This window comes from Drosophila navojoa, chromosome 3 (assembly GCF_054131105.1).
Source record: "Drosophila navojoa isolate 15081-1374.11 chromosome 3, UAZ_NAV_1.0, whole genome shotgun sequence".
Taxonomy (NCBI): domain Eukaryota; kingdom Metazoa; phylum Arthropoda; class Insecta; order Diptera; family Drosophilidae; genus Drosophila; species Drosophila navojoa.
In genome coordinates this window covers 567,878-588,633 of record NC_142891.1, presented here as the reverse complement: position 1 = coordinate 588,633, position 20,756 = coordinate 567,878, and the positions used below count along the sequence as shown (strand labels likewise).

At 43.8% G+C, this 20,756-nt stretch overlaps 2 protein-coding genes across 2 annotated transcripts; both read left to right on the top strand.

Annotated features, from left to right (window-relative positions):
* Positions 1-55: 55 nt before the first annotated feature.
* Positions 56-2,484, top strand: nis (no individualized sperm). Its single transcript, XM_018098691.3, has 2 exons — positions 56-435; positions 501-2,484. Exons 1-2 carry the CDS (start codon positions 252-254, stop codon positions 2,213-2,215), a joined length of 1,899 nt encoding a protein of 632 aa, XP_017954180.1. The 5' UTR covers positions 56-251; the 3' UTR covers positions 2,216-2,484.
* Positions 2,485-3,291: 807 nt separating this feature from the next.
* Myo31DF (Unconventional myosin ID) lies at positions 3,292-20,352 on the top strand. The gene is made up of 9 exons (XM_018098673.3): positions 3,292-4,181; positions 14,290-14,592; positions 15,452-15,671; positions 17,246-17,471; positions 17,545-17,928; positions 17,991-18,070; positions 18,157-19,557; positions 19,621-19,781; positions 19,840-20,352. The coding sequence occupies exons 1-9, from the start codon at positions 4,093-4,095 to the stop codon at positions 20,006-20,008; spliced, it is 3,033 nt and encodes a 1,010-aa protein (XP_017954162.1). The 5' UTR covers positions 3,292-4,092; the 3' UTR covers positions 20,009-20,352.
* Positions 20,353-20,756: the final 404 nt, after the last annotated feature.

Genomic DNA, 20,756 nt, shown 5'->3' with positions numbered 1-20,756 from the left:
ACGGATCGATGGTTCGGCAGAGTGAAGCAAGCCTGGCTATAAGCCTCAGATAGATTTGTTTCTGTTTGCGTCACTCAGGTATATTGATTTCAGTTCTCATTTCATTCTACATTTTGGTACAGAAAAAAAAAATAATCGTTCTATAAACAAAATATATATATTAATCAGTTCGAACACAAATATATATAAATATATATATATACAAAAATTTGGTAGACATAGGCAAATCAGATAATTGCATCGAGGAGAACATGATGAGCTTCACCTACAAGGACCTGATCGACGTGGCCATCGGCTCGCCGGAGTCGGGCCACGTGAACTTCTATGCGCTGCACGTGCTGCTCTCCAACTTCGCACAGAAACTGGAGCTGCTGGACGAGACGGTGGAGCAGGACGACTACCTGCTGGCCAATATGCGATTTCAGAGCAGCCTGAGTGAGTGCATCCGCGTGCTGCAGCTAATCTCTGAGTCTAAAGGGCTGGTTTGTCTCTCTTTGCAGTCGGCAAATCGTCCAGGTATCGTCTACATGCTGGCGAAGATGAGGATCCCGCCACTGAGGCGCCGTCGGAGCCTGCTCCAGCCGAAGCAGCTGCGCCACCAGAGGAGGCGCCAGCAGAGGCCGCGCCTGCGCCTGCGCCAGCAGAGGCGCCTGCAGCGGAGGCGCCTGCAGCAGAGCCGCCTGCCGAGGAAGCCGCCGCGGAGCCTGCACAGCCGGCAGAGCAGTCGGCGGCCGCACCCACTCCGGCACCCGAGCCTGCAGCCCCTGCGCCAGAGGAGGCGGCGCCGCAGGATCAGGAACCGGTTACAGCACCGTCGCCAGGCTTGGCATCGCGCAACTCGTCGCGCACCTCGAGGGCGGACAGGACGCAGCCACGTGCCGAGGGCTCGGTGATCGGCTCGCTGGCCAAGCTGGAGCGCCGCCTCTCCAAGATGGAACTGCAGAAGGAGCAGAACGATATTGAGTTCCAGAACTTCGCGGGTATCCTGTCGGGCCAGCTTAAGCTAACCATGGAGCAGCTCAACAACATGACCCATCTAATGCTCGATCGCAAGCCCAATCCAAATCGGATGAAGCTGCTCCGGAACATAGCGCGCCAGCTGCGCGTCCTGATGCGCGCGAACGACGATGAGGTGTCCATCAGCTGGAGCAGCGACGAGCCGGGAGTCGAGGCCGAGGAGGAAATGGCTGAGGAGGAGGAGGAGGCAGCCGTGGAGGAGTCCAGCGCCCCCACCGAGCTGGCCAAAATGGAGGAGGAAGTGGAGCTCGACCAGCACCTCTGCTATGCGCCCGAACGAATGCTCAATGAGCTGATCGAGCTCAAGACCGAGTTCTGCTCCCTCACCAACAAGGTGAACGAACTGGCCGCCGAGCTGATGAAGCAGGACGCCAAGCGGCTGATGGAAATGATGCAGGAGATGCAGATTACTGTGCGAGAGATCAAGCTGTCGGCGAGCAGCAACCAGGAGGCCAATCAGGGCATGCTCACCAAGCTCACTGCGGCCACGAATCAGATACAAACACTCAAGAACTCGGTGGCTCACCTGGATGAGATCAAGATCGACAAGGCCGACGTGGAGCTGCTGCTGGCCGAGAAGGTCGACTTCCCGCAGCTGGCCACGAAGGTCTCGCTAGAGCAGCTGGAGGACTACAAGGAGCGACTGGAGAAGCAGTTCTGCGAGGTGCGCTACGTCATTAACGCGAACGAGAAGAATGTGCTGCAGATCATCGACGGCTTGCGCATGACCCTGGGCGTGGACGCGCTGGAGCTCAGTCTCAAGGACTTCCGCGAGCTCATCGAGAAGCGCGTCGCCCTCATCGCCGAGGCGCTGCACAAGTACATGGAGATGACCAACGACGAGTGCGCCGCTGCGGCTGGCCGGGTCAAGGTGATGCAGGAGCTCGCCTGCCTCTCCTGCGACACGCCCTGCGTGATGCGCACCGTGGAGCGCTCCAAGCTGCCCCGGCCCGCCTCGGCCAAGGCCACCAACAGCATTGGCCCCATCGTCACCTACGAGCTGGGACAGATCCGCAAGTCCGGCATCATGGGCTACTACCGCAAGGACGAGTTCCCGCATGCCACCAATGCCTGGACGAACTCAGTGCCGGTCAACAAGTGCGTGCCGCGCCACGCCGGTGGAATGCACACCATCCACACCGCCGACGAGCACATGCAGAAGGTGGTGCTCTCCAAGCGGAACACGGGCTGGGCCTAGCCGTCCGCCTACTTTTCCGAGTAATATAATAACGTAACAAACCCAAAAACAAGAAAAAATCCACAAAAAAAAAAAAAAAAAAATATTGAAATTATGTTAAAGAAAAGACTAAGTATGATCAGGTTATATGGTGCAGACCACAGACCACAGCCACCTGACTGACAGCCAGAAAAAAAAAAACAATCCCAAAAATTATAAAATAACAATTTGATTAATTGTTTGAGTCATATAAAAAATTGCACAATTAAAATTAATTGTTAAAATTAAAATTCGATGCGGATATCTCTTTGGGATATTTGGAAAAGAAATCTATAAAAAGAAAATTATGCAAATTATGTAGCTTTTGGAAGATGGCTTAACGTAACATAATCTAATGATATTTATATGTTGCATACCATTTGTATATGTAAATAGAAATGTATTTTACAAGTGCATTAAACTTTTGTTGAGCATTAAATATTGAATTAATTTTCGCCGAAGAATATGCTATTCATTTTTTTTAATTTAATTTTCGTTAGCACTTTTTGTTAACTTTTTTCATTTTATAGTACATATATTTATTGACTTATTTTTAAAGTACAAGAATTCTTATAACTCAATCACATTTGTGTCTACGTAACAGTCGCGTCCCCATGCTCATACCCTAGCACAGACACAAACCATCGTTCAGCTTTATGGCATGCGAGCAATAACAGCCCTGTGTATTGAATGACCAAAACAAATACACTGAGGGAAAAAAAAACAGTTAAATTAAATGAATATAATTTTTCTCTGAAAACAAGTACACTCCACAAAATATAGTTAGTACTTAATATGATTAAAAACAATCATTGATATTCAGTTATCACTTTATATGTATTAAAAATATTTATAAAACCTCCAGTTGTAATTTAGCAGACCTTAATTTTGATGCATGAAAAAAGAACTCATCACTGGTGCTCTATATTCCCGCTGCGTACATCGCATTTATTGATTGCACGCTCGCTTATTCTCCCACTCTCCCACTCTCTCACTATCTTTTGTTTCTCTCAGTGCAACCACTGTCTGTCGGCTGCGTGCTGTGTTTAGGCGCTTCACGGCGAACAGTCTCTCTTCGAACGCGCAGACGAGTGGTTGGTTGGTTGTTCCCCAGTGTTTGTCGTGTCGTTTCGTGTCGTGTGTTGCTTCGTGTGTTGTGTGAGTGAATAAGTAAGAAACCAGCTGTAACTGTGGCTTTGGCTAGGGGCAATATTATTTACTAGCTCTGGAACAAGTTCTTACGATCGCCAAATCGTATCAGTTATTAAATGTTAACCAAAGGCGACGGCGCGCATTTGCGGTTTATCTATTGTCTTCGCCTCTGTCGCGCGTCTCTTGTATTTTTCCTTTCGTAATTTCGGCGAAATTCCAATAAACATTTCGGCAACTCCTCCGATTGGCACAATTTATTTATTGATTTGATTAATGCAAATAAACAAAGGCGGTATTTGTTTTCTTTTCCTTAAATTTTGTTTTTTGGCAATGTCAGCTGAAAAGAATCGTCAAGCATAAAGCGCGCAGCGAAACAAAAAAGCAAAAGCAAACACAAAATTTTTGGTAACGTGACGCAGCCGTAAGCAAAACAAACGCAAAACGCAAACCCAAATAAAATAAAAACACAAAGAAGGGCTTCTAGAATACCTATACGTAATTGTGTACTTCTGTGTGTGTGCGTGTGTCTGTGAGTGTGAGCGCGTCGGCTCAACGTGATCTTCAACCTCCGCTTTGGCCACTGCTTCGTTACCTGAGTTGCGCGAGTCGCATTCAGCCGGCAATTAAACGACAGCCTTACGTTATTTCCGCAACTCTCTCTCTCTCCCGCTCTCTACGTTTGTTGAGCAAAACAAACACGCAAAAAAATGGCCATGCAAAGGGAGGCGGGTGTGCAGGACTTTGTCCTGTTGGACCAAGTCACCATGGAGAAGTTCATGGACAACTTGCACAAACGGTGAGTATAAAACGTACTTTGTTGTTCTTTGCCTTGCTTCTGTGTGGCCTTTGCGTCTGCCGTCAAGGTTAGTCTGATTGGCAGTCCAAGCAGACAATAGCTTCTGCTGCAACAGTTCTAGTTGAGAGCGTGCTCAATGGAGCTAACTTCAAGCAGTTGACCCACTGTCATTTGGCTACCGCTTCCCATTGTGTCCACTCCGTGAACCGTAACGAAATGCTCCCATTATGGTGTGTTAGCAAAGTGGCCTAATGAAGTGCTGGTTAGGGTGTTGAAATACTTAATTAAGTTCTTAGTTTCTTATACAGAGCCCCTACTTTCACTGACCAATCTCAGCCAAACGGGCGACTAATTAAAATGTATTTTCAAATTTTTCATAGAAGTCGAACGAATGTCTCTCTATCTCTCTCACAATATATTGTTATTGAATTATGCTAATGCAATTAAACGTGTTTCAGATTAAATGCTTGCTCTTCTTCCCATTTCCTATCGCACGATTGTCTAATTGTAGAGATGATGCAATTCAATTACGATTCGCAGTGCCTTCATCAAATCCCTCACCTTATCGTATATCAGGCAGAAAACATTTGTCTTTACATACATACATACCTAAATTTGTTGATTATTTCATTAAAGTTTACTGAGTAATTGTCGCCAGCACGAGAGTGAATCAGTGCTTAGATGAAGATTCCCTTCTACCCTTCTAAACACAGTTGAAATAGAATAAATGATTCAATTATAGCAAAAAAAAACAGCTAAACTAAATTAATCAATTTACCTTATGCTAAGTAATGCGGCTATTATCATTATCATGTCATCGTTAATCATTATTCGTTCATCGTGAAAAGCGAGGCTGCTTAAAGTGCCGCATAATGTGGCACAAAGCGAAGCCTATTTCGTGGCGCACTGATAACAAGCTAAACAAATAAATACGACTCGCTGTTTGTCCAGCAGTGACAATGCTTATGCTAATGATAATGACGATCATGATGATGTCGACTATGATAATGCTGTTGATAATGAACATTGTCAACGCAACGAACCACAAACACTCAGCCTAGCGAGGCGTTGCAGCGAATGCAACGACCCGTGTTGCATGCTGCCCGCTGCCTGCCGCCGCCTGGCGTCGGCCTACCGCAAACGTTGACAATGGATGCCGGGCCACCAACAACAAGTTGTTGACACACGCTCTTGTTGCATGAAACGGAATACGTTACCAACTAAACGTGGGCTACAATTGTGACTAGAAGCAGGAGCAACAATGCGAGCCAGATAAATAGGGACCAGACAGAAAGTAAATACGGACAGCAAGTGAGAGTGCTCTGACAGTGCTCGACTAGATCAACTAGGGACAGACGGACATGGTTGAATATGGGATCAATGCCTTCTATTGCCTGTTACATGAATTCAGATTTGCCCCTTGGGTTTTTTTAAAGGACCAGTAAATCCAATATAAATAAAATAATATAAATTTACTTTCAGTGTGTTTGAAATATTTGAAAAATAATCTAATTAGGCTTGTATTAGATTAACAAGAAACTAGTCAAGTGTGAAATGCTGATTAGGAGTAAATGTGGCTAAGTAGCCTATTAATACTGTATAATTTGACTGAAAGGCCACGTCTTCCAGAAACGAAATTTTGAAGTGCTCTCGTTTCGATGGCATTCGAAGACTTATCAATACAGTCGCACTCACAACTGGAGTAGCGCTCCATAAACTTTCGATTGCACAACTTGGCCAAAGAGAGCGATAAGAGCACGTATGCGTACCCACATCTGCAGTCGTAACGTTGCACGAATCAATTTGTAAATTACAAAATTACAACCCGGAAAAACAAAGCAAACAAATGGATATATCATAGACAGACACATACATATGAATATCGCACACGTATCAATTTTCGAGGAAAAACCCATTGAGCAAATCAGTTGAGGGTCAGAAGCGCGAGCCAAAAAGCCAAAAAATGTGCAGTGTAATGGAAAATGATGCAAGACAAAGCCAAAAGACACACCGAGAGAAATAAATAACTCACTTTCGTTTTTGTTTTCGTTTTTATTTTTTTATAATACACGATTAACGAAAACGAAAACGACAACAAAAGCAAAACGAAACGAAATGAAGTGTAATGCACAAGTGAGATATGGCAAAAACTGCATTTTGTATGGCGAGCAGACATGAGTTTATTCAGTTTGTTTCCATTCGCGCGCTTTTCAATCCTAAATATGTGTGCTATGACATCATATGGGGCTGCGTACTTGGCTATGTAACGAGGCGAAAGACGAAGCACAAAACATAATGAGAATAAAACAATAAGAGAGAATTCCTAGAGTGGTTAAGAGCAGAGCAGAGCTTTACGTTCTGCTCCTCGCTTGGCAGGGAGTGCCCGACTTGTAAATATGTTACTGCACTTTAGTAATAATATTTTTGTACTTAATCTGAAAACGGTTGTAAAATTCAGTTTATTGATCTGCTTGAAATGCATAGTAAAACTTGTTGCTTAGACAATTTGTCAACCATCGTAAAATAATTTTAACAATACTTGGCTAACCTTCGCACAAAGCTCCAATAGCCGAGCAAAAGCTGGCGATACAAACAAATTTAAATATATAAACATGTGTATATACATATACACATACATGTATATATGTATAGCAACTGCTTTTTTGGCACTGTCATAAGTAAATATATACATAAGTAAATATATGTATGTATGTATGTAGTATATATGTGAGAGTGCTCTGCCCCTGCCCATGCAACCCACACAGATATATATTAAAGTGATCCAGAAATAGCTGCTCGACGCGCACAAAAAGTATATATCTGCTATATAAATATATATATACATATATATTTATATGTATATCTTTATGGATATATGCATGCGCTTGCTTCAAATATGTATGTTTTCGAAAAATACATCTCGAAAATGAAATGGAAAGCCTGCGGCTTCTCTGCTGCTGCACTCTACGCACATGCGAAGCTTGTGAGTCACGCTGTGTGTCTTGAAGATACTTTTTGGCGCTCGCAAACCAACAAAAAAAAAAATACGTGCACAAATGCCGAAAAAGGCAGCCGCACTCAAACCGGTTGATGGCGTCAGTTTGCAAACACCAAACTAATGAAAATAAAGAAGGAGAGGGAATAGCCGACTGGGAGATACTCTAATACTCTGAGAACTGATGTACAAAAAGTATTAATTGGTTGCTCGCTTTTTTGATTCTCTAGAAGAATATATTATACTATTAAACGTCGTTAAATTTTTCTAGAAAAAGGCGAAAACAAATAATGGAAATCTCTCCGACTAGAAGTTACCCCATAAAGATATTCTATTTAACTGAAACGCCATTTCACTAGCCAAAATATATAAATGCTTGGTCCGTCTGTTACACACTCTTCCCCAAATAGTTCATAGCCAGTTGATACGTAAAAACGAAAACAAAAGCAAAACAAGTTTCTTACTCCGCAAACCCGATCTGTTTGTTGTTTCCTCAAGTTCAGAGCATTTGTTGCTTTCTTAAGGGGCTCTCTAATGTTTTTTCTTCCACGAATGGCCGAAGTAAGAAGCAAGTTAACGAGCCATTACACCAAGTGTCCTGCGCGGAGGCGCACCACAGACAGCCTCCGCCCCCTATTGCGTGGCAGTACCTATAAATCTACTTGCACTGATTGATTGCACTATTTCCAATAACAACAACAACAACAACAGCTATGCATATGCCTATCTATCTCGCTGCCTATCTATGTATACATGGAGTAGCGAGTGCATTGTGTATTGTGTATTTTACGTATCGCTGATAAGTTTACATTTAGTTTTCGAACTAACTTTTGTTTATGTGCCCCCGACTCTCTCCGTCTCTCTCCCTCTCGCACCCAAATTGGCCTACATTTCGTGTCTATTGTTGTAGTTTCTGTTTGTTCGGTAGCCTGCAGAACATCTATAGAGCCCGCATCAGCATCTAGCTATCTGTCGTTGTTGTTGCCATGAACTGTCGTTGAACTCTGAAGAGTTACAGGTGGTTGCCACAGTCGGTGCATGCATCCCACTACAAATTCATTTAGAACACTATCTATAATTATCAGCCGACTTTAGAGTCTTATCAGCTGCCGAAAAACAAAAAGTCCCACAATTGGCATATTTTTAGCGCCATATCATCCCACCAGTGAGTCACGTAATATTTCAAAGTTGCTCGATAATACATTAAAATTATATTTTATTTTATTTCTATTAAATTTGGACTGTCAAGGCTTGCTTTATGTATTCGATTCCAATTAAATAAACCATGTCAATATTTCCATCAACTGCGTTTATGGCTTAACCCTCGACATGAATTTACGATCGGAGCAACTTAACCCTTGGCACGTCTGGGTGCTTTCATAATCTTATCTGGCGTTCGAGTCGTGTTTATAAGAAATCGCTTTTTATCGCTACATTTTTGCTTTTGTTCTTAGTCGAACAAACATTTATAGGGTATATAAAGTGCGTTTCGATTGTTTCTTTTTATGCCTTTTCATTTAAAATTGTGTAAATAACCGCCGCGTCTCAACTTGTATAATAATGGCACACTGTTGATAAGATTGCATGCCCCCGAAGAAGTGTTAAACTTAGCGAGTAACAACTTTAAATACACACATACACAGTCACATATATACTATATACACATATAACCTTGGGTGCGACTTATGCATATAATGGGTACGAGTATTGACTGCCACACGTATAGCCTTAGACCCGATAACCGGCACTCTTCGATTTGTTATGCAATGAACGCCCCTCATAACGTTTACTGGGGATTATCTTTTCCTACCGCTTTTATGACCTTCTAAGGCATTGGTACGGAAAGGCCTTCCTGAATACGAAGTAGAGTCCATTCGGTTAGGGATCCTCATTGATATTTTCATTAAATTTATTTTAATATTGCCAAATAAGATATTATCGTATTAGCACAGCTGCTAGGAACTCTCTCAATCAGCTATAGTTCATATAAATTCTGTCCATATCGAATAGGTCTTTGGAATACTTGTTATTTACTAAATTGTAATCAAAATTCAATAATTAATTTCTTACAAGTTTCTCGCATATGGGCACCCCAGAAACCCCCTAGAAGTCGATTAGAATTCCAATTTTCTTCTGGTTTTCCTGGGTCATGACTTTCCACTCGAACTGTTTATAAATGCAATTTTATAGCATTCGCCAAGACTTGATTACAAAGAAGGCGTCCCGGGAAATTATTAAAGGGCCAACAAGAAAGAAGAAGCACAATGAAAAACGAAAAACACAGAAAGAAAGAACCTGATGTTTATGCAGAGTGCCTGCTATTGGCCATTAAAGAAGCTTTACGAATTCCCTTTCAATTTCCGATTGCAATCAAAGAACACGTCTGTTTATTTGTTCAGAAGACCAGTGCAACTTTACCTAATTCAAGATTGTGCATGATCGGCCAGATGCAAGACATTATAACGAACGCACAGTTCAAAGCGCACCTCGACTCGCTTTCATCTGCAGAGGCGCCCATCTATGTATCCTAGGTGCTAGGTGTCTGGCGGCCAGTGCTAGTCGACGCATTCCACATGCCTGACCGCCGAGTACGTGCTCTCTGATAAGCTGCTATCGATTGCCGCCCCTCTGGCACTCTGATAAGCCCTTTCTGATAAAGGCCCAGAGCGGAAATCAAATCATTTACATAACGGCCATTAGAATGGCAATCGTTGGCCATCGCCCGGCGCTCGTCTCGCCCAATTGAGCCACGTTCTTTGCACCAATGTGCGCCGCGCTGGCCGAGACGGCCCAATGATCAATGAGCCATCCAATTCAAGTCATACCTCACTGATGAATGTGAATACCCTGCAATCAATAATATATATGAGAAAGTAATACACCTTGCGAAATGGAGTAGCGAAGCAAAGGGGGTTGAGCTCGCCTTGGAGACAGCTCGACAGGGTGTACCCTGTGTTGTAGATACATACTTGCTATTCTGATAAAGTGTATACATCAACATACTCAAAAACATCTCCCTCTGTACACAAATCATATGAAAAGCTTGCCGACTCCCAGTACCAGACATATACATCTATGTGTTCTACATGCCGTCCCGTCTCCCGTCACGTACCCATTTCCAATCCAGTTACTCTACATACAAAGAGCTTGCCGACTCCCAGTCCCAGGGACAGGTATCTGGGCCCTCTACCACATCTCCGTTCCCTTTCCCGTACTATGACGCCAACTAGACATCAGCGCAGTCTGCATTATTGTGTTTATTTAGTGGAGCGCTGAAACGTTCATGTTTGTCATTCGCGTTGCAATAACTTTTACTTGGAGGCATCTGCAACACGGCGTTGCCAGCTGCCCGCGCACCCAATAAACTATAAGGCAACGTTTACATAAAAATGTATGCCCATGTCGAGTTCGAGAATTTAGCGCCTGTTTAGTCTTGCCAGCTAATTGATATGCGTCTGGGCCGCATTGCCGACAATTCTGGGTGTAAATTGAAGTTAATTTGAAAGATGCAATTGCATTGCGCAAAACCAGAAATCATAGCGCTCTTCAGTTCCTCCTCCGTTGAAAATTGAAAGTGTTTTGCGCTGAGAAATTGAAACTGGTCAATTCTGAATCTGCATTTGATTCGAAGCAGATGTTGGCATTATATGAAATGGATTCTCGACTGTAATGTGTGTCATGTGTCTCTGGCAGGCGTTCAAGTATACTGAATACTACATTTATTAGAATCTCATTTGGTTACCCAGCGCCTCTCTCAGTGCTTCTCAAAAATAAATGTTACATGTACTGCTCACATCTGTCAAAGATTCTTAGAATTAAATGACGTCGTCTCTGGGATTGTAGTAATCGTGCTTGCCTGCTCAGCAAGATTTCGCCCTGCTCTTATCATAGTCGTATATATAGCTTCAGCAAGTCCCCTCTCTGCGCTTCTCACAGTCGCCTAAGACGCTTCAGCGCCTCTCTCTGCGCTTCTCACGCAATGTCAGTTGTCATCACCGCTGAATTCCATTCTATTGGCTCTCCGTTCGGCACATCGATAAATCGCTGAATTCAATTACATCCACAAAAAGCAAATGAAACATTGACCTACTTAGAGCCAAGTCTGTTGGCCATTTAATGACGTCAGCGTCAGTTGCCGCCTTGGCTAGTGAAAAGTGCAGCGGACAATGAGCGAAGCTATTGATTTTCTCAATTTTTACTAGATCAACCCTCAAATCTTGAATGACTTAATGAATGCACGAATGCCTAGTCGATGATTCATCGCGAGGTAAAGTAAGTGTTTATAAGCAATGCAATTTGCGTGCGAATAGACATTGAGCAATTAAACAAAGGCTTAGTCAGCCAACGTGTTACGAGTTTTTTTATTTATGGCACTAATGCTCCACTCAATATTTGAATCTGAATGATTCACAGTAGTTGTAGAAGTAGTAATAATCGTAGGACAAACGAATTGTGTAAACAACAAATAAAAGTATGAGAATCTTTTCTTTTTTTTACTTTACTTTTATCTTCTTTGGCGCCTTTTCCCGTGGAACTTGTTGTATATTGATGACGCCATTTGGCATAATATTCGAAATACTAAAATACAAAAATCAAAATGCTTCGACAATCGCAATGAATAACGACCTCTCGCAGTGTGAATGTGTGAATGCGTGAAGGCGATGAGCGATGAGCGATGAGCATTTAAGTTCGTTCATTTGTTATATAGATATTCATGGCACAGACTAGTTCCGAATTCCGTAAAACTTGTTGAGACCCGTGGGCGTGTCTCGACTAGTTTCCGATTAAATAAATATATATATGTGTGTATATGTATATACCCTTGCTTTGTGCTAACAAATTATGCTAAGCGATGCAGATCTAGAAGTGAATAACAAATTTGCATGCAAATAATGAATCACTTCTCTAAATAAAATTTAGTAGAGACTCAACACAAATATAGATAGTGGTGCATGGAAAAGGGATTAGACCAGAGACTGAGCGAGTCATTGAAATAAAAAATGAAAGAATACCATAAAATTCAAATCCACTTGGCACCCTCTAAGCTCGCAGCGAGCCTATAATGGACTTTTAAATATGTGATAAGGAAACTTGAAGTGCGAAGAAAACAGACCTATCATGGAAATAGTAGATGGACATTTGGGAAACCAATTTGAAACGAGTATTAAATGCATTAATAATGAGGTTCATTGATCCCTAGAAGCTCACTCAAGTTATGACAACTTTATCGGACTGTCAGCATTTCAAATGTCTCCCCGATCCGATCTGAGATACATATGTATTTCACATATGTTGCTGTGCGTGTGCTCGCAGCACTTTGCCTCAAGCAATTTCTATAACCTCATTAGGCAGCCGGCATACTTGTATTTTGGCTGTCTGTCAATCATACGCTGCGTGGGCGGCACCCACAGCCAAATGCCACAGGTGGCGGGGCTCGGCCAGTAAAGGGAAGGGGTAGACGAGACCGAAATCGTAGAAATCGCATAAACAGTTTGCTAAGCAGCTTGCTGACTGCCCTTTGTTGAGATTCCAATTCCATTTCCATTTCCAAGTCCAATTCCGATTCCGATTTGAAATGTGACCCGTTGTGCTAAAAAGTCAACAAGCGTGCTAAACGCTGCTCTCGGCCCCTTTCATTGGAGTTCAGTAGTTCAGCGGTGGGGCAACATAATCATCTCTGAGCAGCTCTCGGCCTGTCTGTCTGCTGTCTCTTTGTCGTCGCTCTCTGTCTCTCCGCCCGGGCTGTCACATTGTGACCCAAATCTAGACACCTCTATAAATAAACACCGAAGAAAACTTAAGTAAAAACATGTGTTGACTGCCGTTTGGCCCCAGCAAACAGCCAAGACAAAGGCAACAGCAGAAGCAACAATAAATACTAATATAAGTCCTATTGTTTTTATAGCTATATCTATATATGTACATACATATATATTTGTATACATGAGTTCAAGCTGCGGGCCAAAGCAACACTTTACTGTTGCTGTTGACAATTTCTCTAGTTTTGACGGGTTTGACTTGGACGTTTTCTAATTTACGATTTTTCTCCACGTACCAAAGTACTTAGATAGGGTTTGATAGACTTGAATATATGTATGTTAAATAGAATCCCCATTAATGGGTATCTTATAGTCTGTCACTCGTAATCCCTTCTCTTTTTCGTACCGTGTGTTAATTTCTTGCGTTTTGTTTCGGCAGTCAGCTGTGATGGGGGCGTGGCCAGCGGGCAACCCACAGTTTTGTAACCGCGCTCGCCTGTTGCGCACCTTGTTTCATGTTGCCATTTCCCTCTTCTTATGTTTGCTGCCAACCTCCTTCTGTTTTGTATTTGTAACAGTGTAACATGCTTACGATTTCCCAACACCTTCTTGTTGCAGTGTATTTTGGTAAATGCACTGCCAGTGAGCAGGGCTTTGTTGGCCAATTAAACACAAATTATAATTGAATTTGAAATGCTTACTTAGCTAATGTGCATTTAGTTAAATATTTGTAGGCAGCCAAGGAAAGAAAAAGAAGAAGAAGCACTTGTAAACTGTATTACTTGTAATAAAATGCGAGATTTCCCAATGGGTAAATGGTGTGTAAATTGATTTAGTTCTTTTCATTTTGTTTATTTACATAACTTGTTAAGCATCTCAGATATGAGTTAAGTCATTTCGATATATGTATATAATTATGCACATGCATAGATATTTATCTGTAGCCTGCATTTGGCCTAGATTCAGACCTGTTGCATTCGGGAGCAGTCGATCTAAATCTTTTGGCGCCTACCGAACTGCGCACAAAATAAACAAACAATGCAGCCTCGCTCTTTGCACTCTATCAAACATAAATGCAACAGAAATTCAATCGATTTGAACAATAACAACAACAACAAACGCACGGGGCATATTAATTCAATCCAACTGAGCAACACCTGTGGCTAATCCAGCGCCGGAGAGGGGGAATTAAATCAACAACAGAAAAAGGTCGATTTGGTTTGTTGAAAAACAAATTGGCAATCGAATCAGACAGGTGCACGGCGGGCAGTCGAGTTCCCATTGTGGGATATTTAAATGTATTTTTGATCTGATTGGCATTCAACAAACACTAATCTAAGACTCTTGATTGCAGCTACCAGGTTGGCTCCATCTACACATACATCGGCGAGGTGTGCGTCTCGATGAATCCCTACAAACAGATGAACATCTACGGCCCGGAGACCATACGCAAGTACAAGGGCCGGGAGCTGTTCGAGAATGCGCCGCACGTGTTTGCGATCGCAGACGCTGCATACAGGGTGCTCAAGCAGCGCCACCAGGACACATGCATCCTCATCTCTGGTGAGTCGGGTGCGGGCAAGACCGAAGCCTCCAAGATCATCATGAAGTATATTGCGGCAGTGACGAACGCACAGGGACAAAATGAAATCGAAAGGTAATTTAACTCATTCATACCAATATATGTAGGTAGAGTAGAACTATTTCCGAGTTACAATGAATTGAAAATTGATTCATTTGATGTTTTTTATATCGGTATGGAAAACCTTTTCCTCGACAAGTTGTTCAGTTAATGAACTAATTATACAATTATGCTTTCATCACAAATAATAGAAAGCAGATGGTTGATTGGTTGATTATATATGCATTGTAATTAGAACTAGTTCTAGTTCATGGGCTAATGAGAAGCCCAGTTCAAGTTCAGTTAACTGTATTATCGAGTGCACACAAAATCCCCATCAGTATAGAAATGTTGAAGCTTGAGATTCAGCCTGAGACTGGGAACCGGCATTTGAATGGGACAACACGTTTCCCATTGTGCGGCATGCAAATGCGAAATGAAGCTCTCATTAGAGCATTCCCCAGATCGGGGCGCAAAGAGGCATAGAGGAGTGCGCTGGCTGAACTGTGAACCACGTATGACATCACTCAGCGAATACGACTCTTCAATAAACTGCACCAAATTAAGTGAGACGCTAATTGCTCACGCTTTCAGCTATACGAAGGCATTTGCTCGTAATCGTAATCGTAAGGGCGAACTATGAGCCATAAACAACAGTGGATGAGAGCAAGGCAACGAAGAGGAGACGTTGAGGCAGCGTTGGGTTTGGCCAAGCCCTAGACAAAGCCGAAGTTAATTGCCACTTTGCCAATTTTTAGTGTCTCAAAGTAAAAACAATTTAAACTGGCGTTTACTTAGTGGCCCAGGTGGGGGATTGGTGCCATTTAGCTAATTACTTTTTTCGTATGGGTCCACCCTAATAAAAATGCAATCACAATAAATGATTCTCCGGCAGAGTGAAGAACGTGCTGATCCAGAGCAATGCGATATTGGAGACGTTCGGCAATGCGAAGACGAATCGCAACGACAACTCCAGCCGATTCGGCAAATACATGGACATCGAGTTCGACTACAAGGCCGATCCGGTGGGCGGCATCATAACCAACTATTTGCTGGAGAAGTCGCGTGTGGTGCAGCAGCAGCCAGGGGAGCGAAACTTCCACAGTTTCTACCAGGTAAGCCCCCACGTTTGTGTGTGCGAGTGTGTGGGTGTGTAGCTGTTTGCCCAGATGAGTCAGCGGGGTGGCTTAGGCAGGTGGGCGGGTCACATTCGAAAGTCTAGTGTGAGGTACGAGGTGCGAGGTGGGAGTAACAAGGCGCGGCTCTGTGTAAACAATACATATGCATATATAGACAATAAATATTAGTAAAATAGTTCTTTCTATTGAGAAGGATATCCAATTGCCGATATGCCCAGCCATAAATGTTTATGAATCAGCGATAGCAGAGCCATAAAATTCCAATAACAGCATATTAATAGCTTACACTATAATAAACTGCGAGACAAGGCCAAGAAGCTGTGGACCCATTAAAATTGATGAATACACTTAGCGAAATCTTAACCTCTACATGTCAAAGGTTATGGCTGCATAAAAAACTCAGACATTCAAATTGAAGCTGAAAGAACTATTCACAAAATTAAGTTGATTATATTTCCCGTTGCGTTGAGCTCGCAATCCCTCCATTCCGAATAAATATAAGCGCATGATATCATGTGAAACATATGAAAGTTCAGATAAATTTAAGTCATTTATAGGAACTTGAAATTCGTCAGCTCTCAGCCATTTATTCATCAAATTCCGTATAACTGAGCTGAGGGTATATATTAATTAAAAATAGTTGACTAGCCAAATATGCATATAAATACAAGCATATATTCTTATATAACGAAATACATACATTACTCATATATGTTTATGTACATTATCGTATTTCGCATATATACATATATATAAATAAATTTTCAACATTTGTAAAATGTTATCTACTCACTTCCTATTTGAAATTTTAGACATGAGGGATTGCTCTTTGTTGACTTCTAGCTGTTAAATTTAGCTTGAAGGCGTTAATTGTCTCAGGCCAACTATGGAGACGAAAGAATTTCCAGCTTTACTTCTCCATTTAACACCTAAACTAAATAGAATTTCTCAATTAAGCGAGTTTCAGCTGCGAGCTCTCTAGAGCTGGGCTCTTCCTAGAGAAATATAGAAATGTAGGTTTTGTATATATGTATGTGTATATCTTTAAGTAGTGTATACAAGTGAGCAGGTGATATATATCATGTGTGCTTATTATTTATTTGTAAATTATGCGATATCTGTGGCTACACTGCGCACCTGTTGTCCACAAAGCTTCGTCGGCCCGGTTATTGATTAATATTTCTTGGGAATAGAAATTCGGTAGCGCTGGCCCTACACGAGCTTCTGTCTGAGAATGTGACTTCATTCTAGACTAAACAGTAAAATTCCATGGCGCATTTCAGCAGCGCGCGAATGGCGACAATTAAAGCGGAAGTTCAATTATGGACAACATTTTGTTGCTAATTGTCTGCTGTACTAAATAGTTGTATGTTCTCTTTATGGACGCAGAGACAAGCCAAAACGGGGAGGGACTGTGTCTAAACTAAGGGGTATGCACTCTCAACTAGCAACTCCATATTAGAGGGTATATTCACAGCTGTCCTCACATCTGCAACAGCATTCAATGAACTGGCTTAAATGCATCGACTAACTACTCTTCTGCCCTCCAGCTGCTGCGCGGTGCCAACGACCATGAGTTGCGTCAGTATGATCTGCTCAAGGAGACGTCCAAGTACCACTACCTTAACCAGGGCAGCATGGATATACTCACCGAGAAGTCCGACTACAAGGGCACGTGCAATGCATTCAAGACGCTCGGCTTCCAGGCGGATGAGGTGCAGACCATTTGGCGCACGATTGCATCCGTTTTGCATTTGGGCAATGTGGAGTTCCAGAGTGAGTTAGCAATGAGACGCCCTCTAATAACGATGAAGCATACTTATGCCCGTCTGCCTTGTTGTCCCCGTAGCCATCGAGGACGAGCTGGTGATCAGCAACAAGGCGCATTTGCAGTCAGCTGCGAAGATGCTGCAGGTGACCGAGGCGGAGCTGTCGACGGCACTGACCAAGCGCACGATTGCCGCCGGAGGCAATGTGATGAAGAAGGATCACGATGCCACGCAGGCGGAGTACGGCAAGGACGCGCTGGCCAAGGCCATCTACGATCGCCTCTTCACGTGGATCATCTCGCGCATAAACCGGGCTATACTCTTCCGGGGCAGCAAGACCCAGGCGAGATTCAACTCAGTGATCGGCGTGCTGGATATCTACGGCTTTGAGATCTTCGATTCGAATAGCTTTGAGCAGTTCTGCATCAACTACTGCAACGAGAAGCTGCAGCAGCTGTTCATAGGTGAGCGGATGCGTCGAATCCAACTGGAGAATTGGAGCCTAACAGGCTTTCTTTCATTGCAGAGCTGGTGCTGAAGCAGGAGCAGGAGGAGTACCAGCGCGAGGGCATCGAGTGGACCAACATTGAGTACTTCAACAATAAGGTATAAGCGATTAGTTGATCCTTTATGTGGATGATATCTAACTGCCCTGTCCACCTCTCCTCTGGCCACTCTATATATTTTGGTAGATCATTTGCGATTTGGTTGAGCAGCCGCATAAGGGCATCATTGCCATCATGGACGAGGCCTGCTTGAGCGTCGGCAATGTCACCGATGACACCCTCCTGGGCGCCATGGACAAGAATCTGAGCAAGCATCCGCATTACACGAGTCGCCAGCTGAAGCCGATGGACAAGGAGTTGAAGCACCGCGAGGACTTCCGCATCACCCACTATGCGGGCGACGTGATCTACAACATAATTGGCTTCATCGAGAAGAACAAGGACACGCTGTACCAGGACTTCAAGCGCCTGCTGCACAACTCCAAGGACGCCAACCTCAGCGAAATGTGGCCCGAAGGAGCGCAGGATATAAAGAAGACCACGAAGCGTCCTCTGACTGCCGGCACACTCTTCCAGCGCTCGATGGCGGATCTCGTGGCCACGCTGCTGAAGAAGGAGCCCTTCTACGTGCGCTGCATCAAGCCAAACGATATCAAGAGCTCCACGCTGTTTGACGAGGAGCGCGTGCAGCACCAGGTGCGCTACTTGGGCCTGCTGGAGAATGTGCGAGTGCGCCGCGCCGGCTTCGTCCATCGCCAGCGCTACGACAAGTTCCTGCTGCGCTACAAAATGATCTCGCAGTACACGTGGCCCAATTTCCATGCGGGCAGCGAGCGCGACGGAGTGCGCGTGCTGATCGAGGAGAAGGGCTTCGCACAGGACGTGAAGTATGGGCACACAAAGATCTTTATTCGCTCGCCACGCACTCTCTTCGCCCTGGAGCAGCAGCGCAACGAGATGATTCCCCACATTGTGACCTTGCTGCAGAAGCAGGTGCGTGGCTGGATAGCCCGCAAGAACTACAAGAAGATGAAGGCGGCACGCACCATAATGCACGCCTACAAGACCTACAAGCTGCGCAGCTACGTCCAGGAGCTGGCCAATCGCTTCCGCAATGCGAAGCATCAGCGCGACTATGGGCGCAGCATTCAGTGGCCCCAGCCGCCCCTCGCTGGACGCAAGGCAGAGGCCAAGCTGCGCAGGATGTTTGACCAATGGCGTGCCTACATGATACTCCGCAGATACCCGCGCAGCGAGTGGCCGCAGCTGCGACTGCAAATCATTGCGGCCACGGCCATCGCGGGTCGACGTCCCTACTGGGGACAGCAGCGCAAGTGGCTGGGCGACTATCTGGCCAACTCGCAGGACAATAGCGGCTACGACGCCTACACGGCCAACGTGCGGAACATGAAGAACAGCGGAGGAGATAACTTCCGGCAGGTGCTCTTCTCCAGCTTCGCCAAGAAGTTCAACAGGCGCAACAAGCAGGCGGATCGGGCGTTCATTGTGACAGATACGAACATCTACAAATTGGATGGCATCAAGAAGAAGTTCAGGGACATGCAGCGTTCCATGGCCATCAGAGAGGTAAGGGAAACTGGCATCAAGTGGAGCCCCTCCATACCAAAAGACTCGATCTTCTTCTTTTAGCTGACCTCCATTAGCATAACGCCTGGTCGGGATCAGCTAATCGTCTTCCACTCACCGAAGAACAACGATTTGGTCTTCGCCCTGCAAAGCGAGATGTGCACGCCCCTCAAGGAGGATCGCGTAGGCGAACTAGTGGGCGTTGTGTGCAAGAAGTACCATGAGTAGGTTACCCCCAAGTGCCCACTGCAATCGGATCTTATAAATCCATTTCAATTACAGCATCACTGGCACGGAGCTGCGCGTGAATGTGGGCAGCAACATTGCCTGCCGGCTGGGCGAGAAGGCGCGCACAATTGTTGTCGAGGCGGCGTCCAATGTGGAGGTGCCCAGTTTCCGACATTCCGCTGGCAATATCATCTTCGAGGTGCCCGCCACGTATTGCTACTAGTGAGCGGCTCCGGCGAGCTCCGTCGAGCGTCCGATGTAAATTTATTCGTAAGCGTTAGCTTAAGAGTCTGTTACCTTTGAAACACCCTACCAGCCTGTGCATGCTGTGCCTTCTGCTAAGCATTACGTAGCTCTGGAGCTGTATTCTCTATGTGTTGCATGTTTTTGTGCTAAGTGAGAATCACCGCGAAGGGCGCTGGTACTAGGTCAGGTCCATAAATATAGAAAGTGCAAACTTGTTGAGCTGGTTGAGCCGGCTTCAAATGAAAAGTATTAAATGTACTTTGTGCATTTGTTAACTTTAGCTTTTAACCAATTCTCAAACGATATAAATGATTGTAATTCGTGAGAAAAGAAAAAAATACAAAAAAAAAAAAAACTTTAATTAATCAAAGAGCACACAAAACGAGAAAACACAAAGAACATTTTTTTGTACTTAACAACACAAATCTAATTTTGTATGTGTGCCATTTACACTAATTTCTTAAACCTAAACTTAACTAACTTGTAACCTATTTATACATACATATATAGCTGAGATATATGTACATATATATGCGTATGTATTATAAATAAAAGTTATACAAAGTAAATAAATCTTTACAGTTTTAATCTTAAGTTATACGAAATAAATATTAATTAAGAATTTTGTCAATCGAAAAGAATATACATATAATATAGATTGTATATTTCATATTTAAGTTCCTGTAAGTTTCTTTTTTGTCTAATCCCTCAATCCTTGCCTTTTC

Coding starts and splice junctions, on each gene's coding strand:
- nis (XM_018098691.3), top strand. CDS start 252: ATGATGAGCTTCACCTACAAGGACCTGATCGACGTGGCCATCGGCTCG. Junction 436..500: donor GCGATTTCAGAGCAGCCTGA/GTGAGTGCATCC, acceptor CTCTCTTTGCAG/TCGGCAAATCGTCCAGGTAT.
- Myo31DF (XM_018098673.3), top strand. CDS start 4,093: ATGGCCATGCAAAGGGAGGCGGGTGTGCAGGACTTTGTCCTGTTGGAC. Junction 15,672..17,245: donor ACTTCCACAGTTTCTACCAG/GTAAGCCCCCAC, acceptor TCTGCCCTCCAG/CTGCTGCGCGGTGCCAACGA. Junction 19,782..19,839: donor GTGTGCAAGAAGTACCATGA/GTAGGTTACCCC, acceptor TTTCAATTACAG/CATCACTGGCACGGAGCTGC.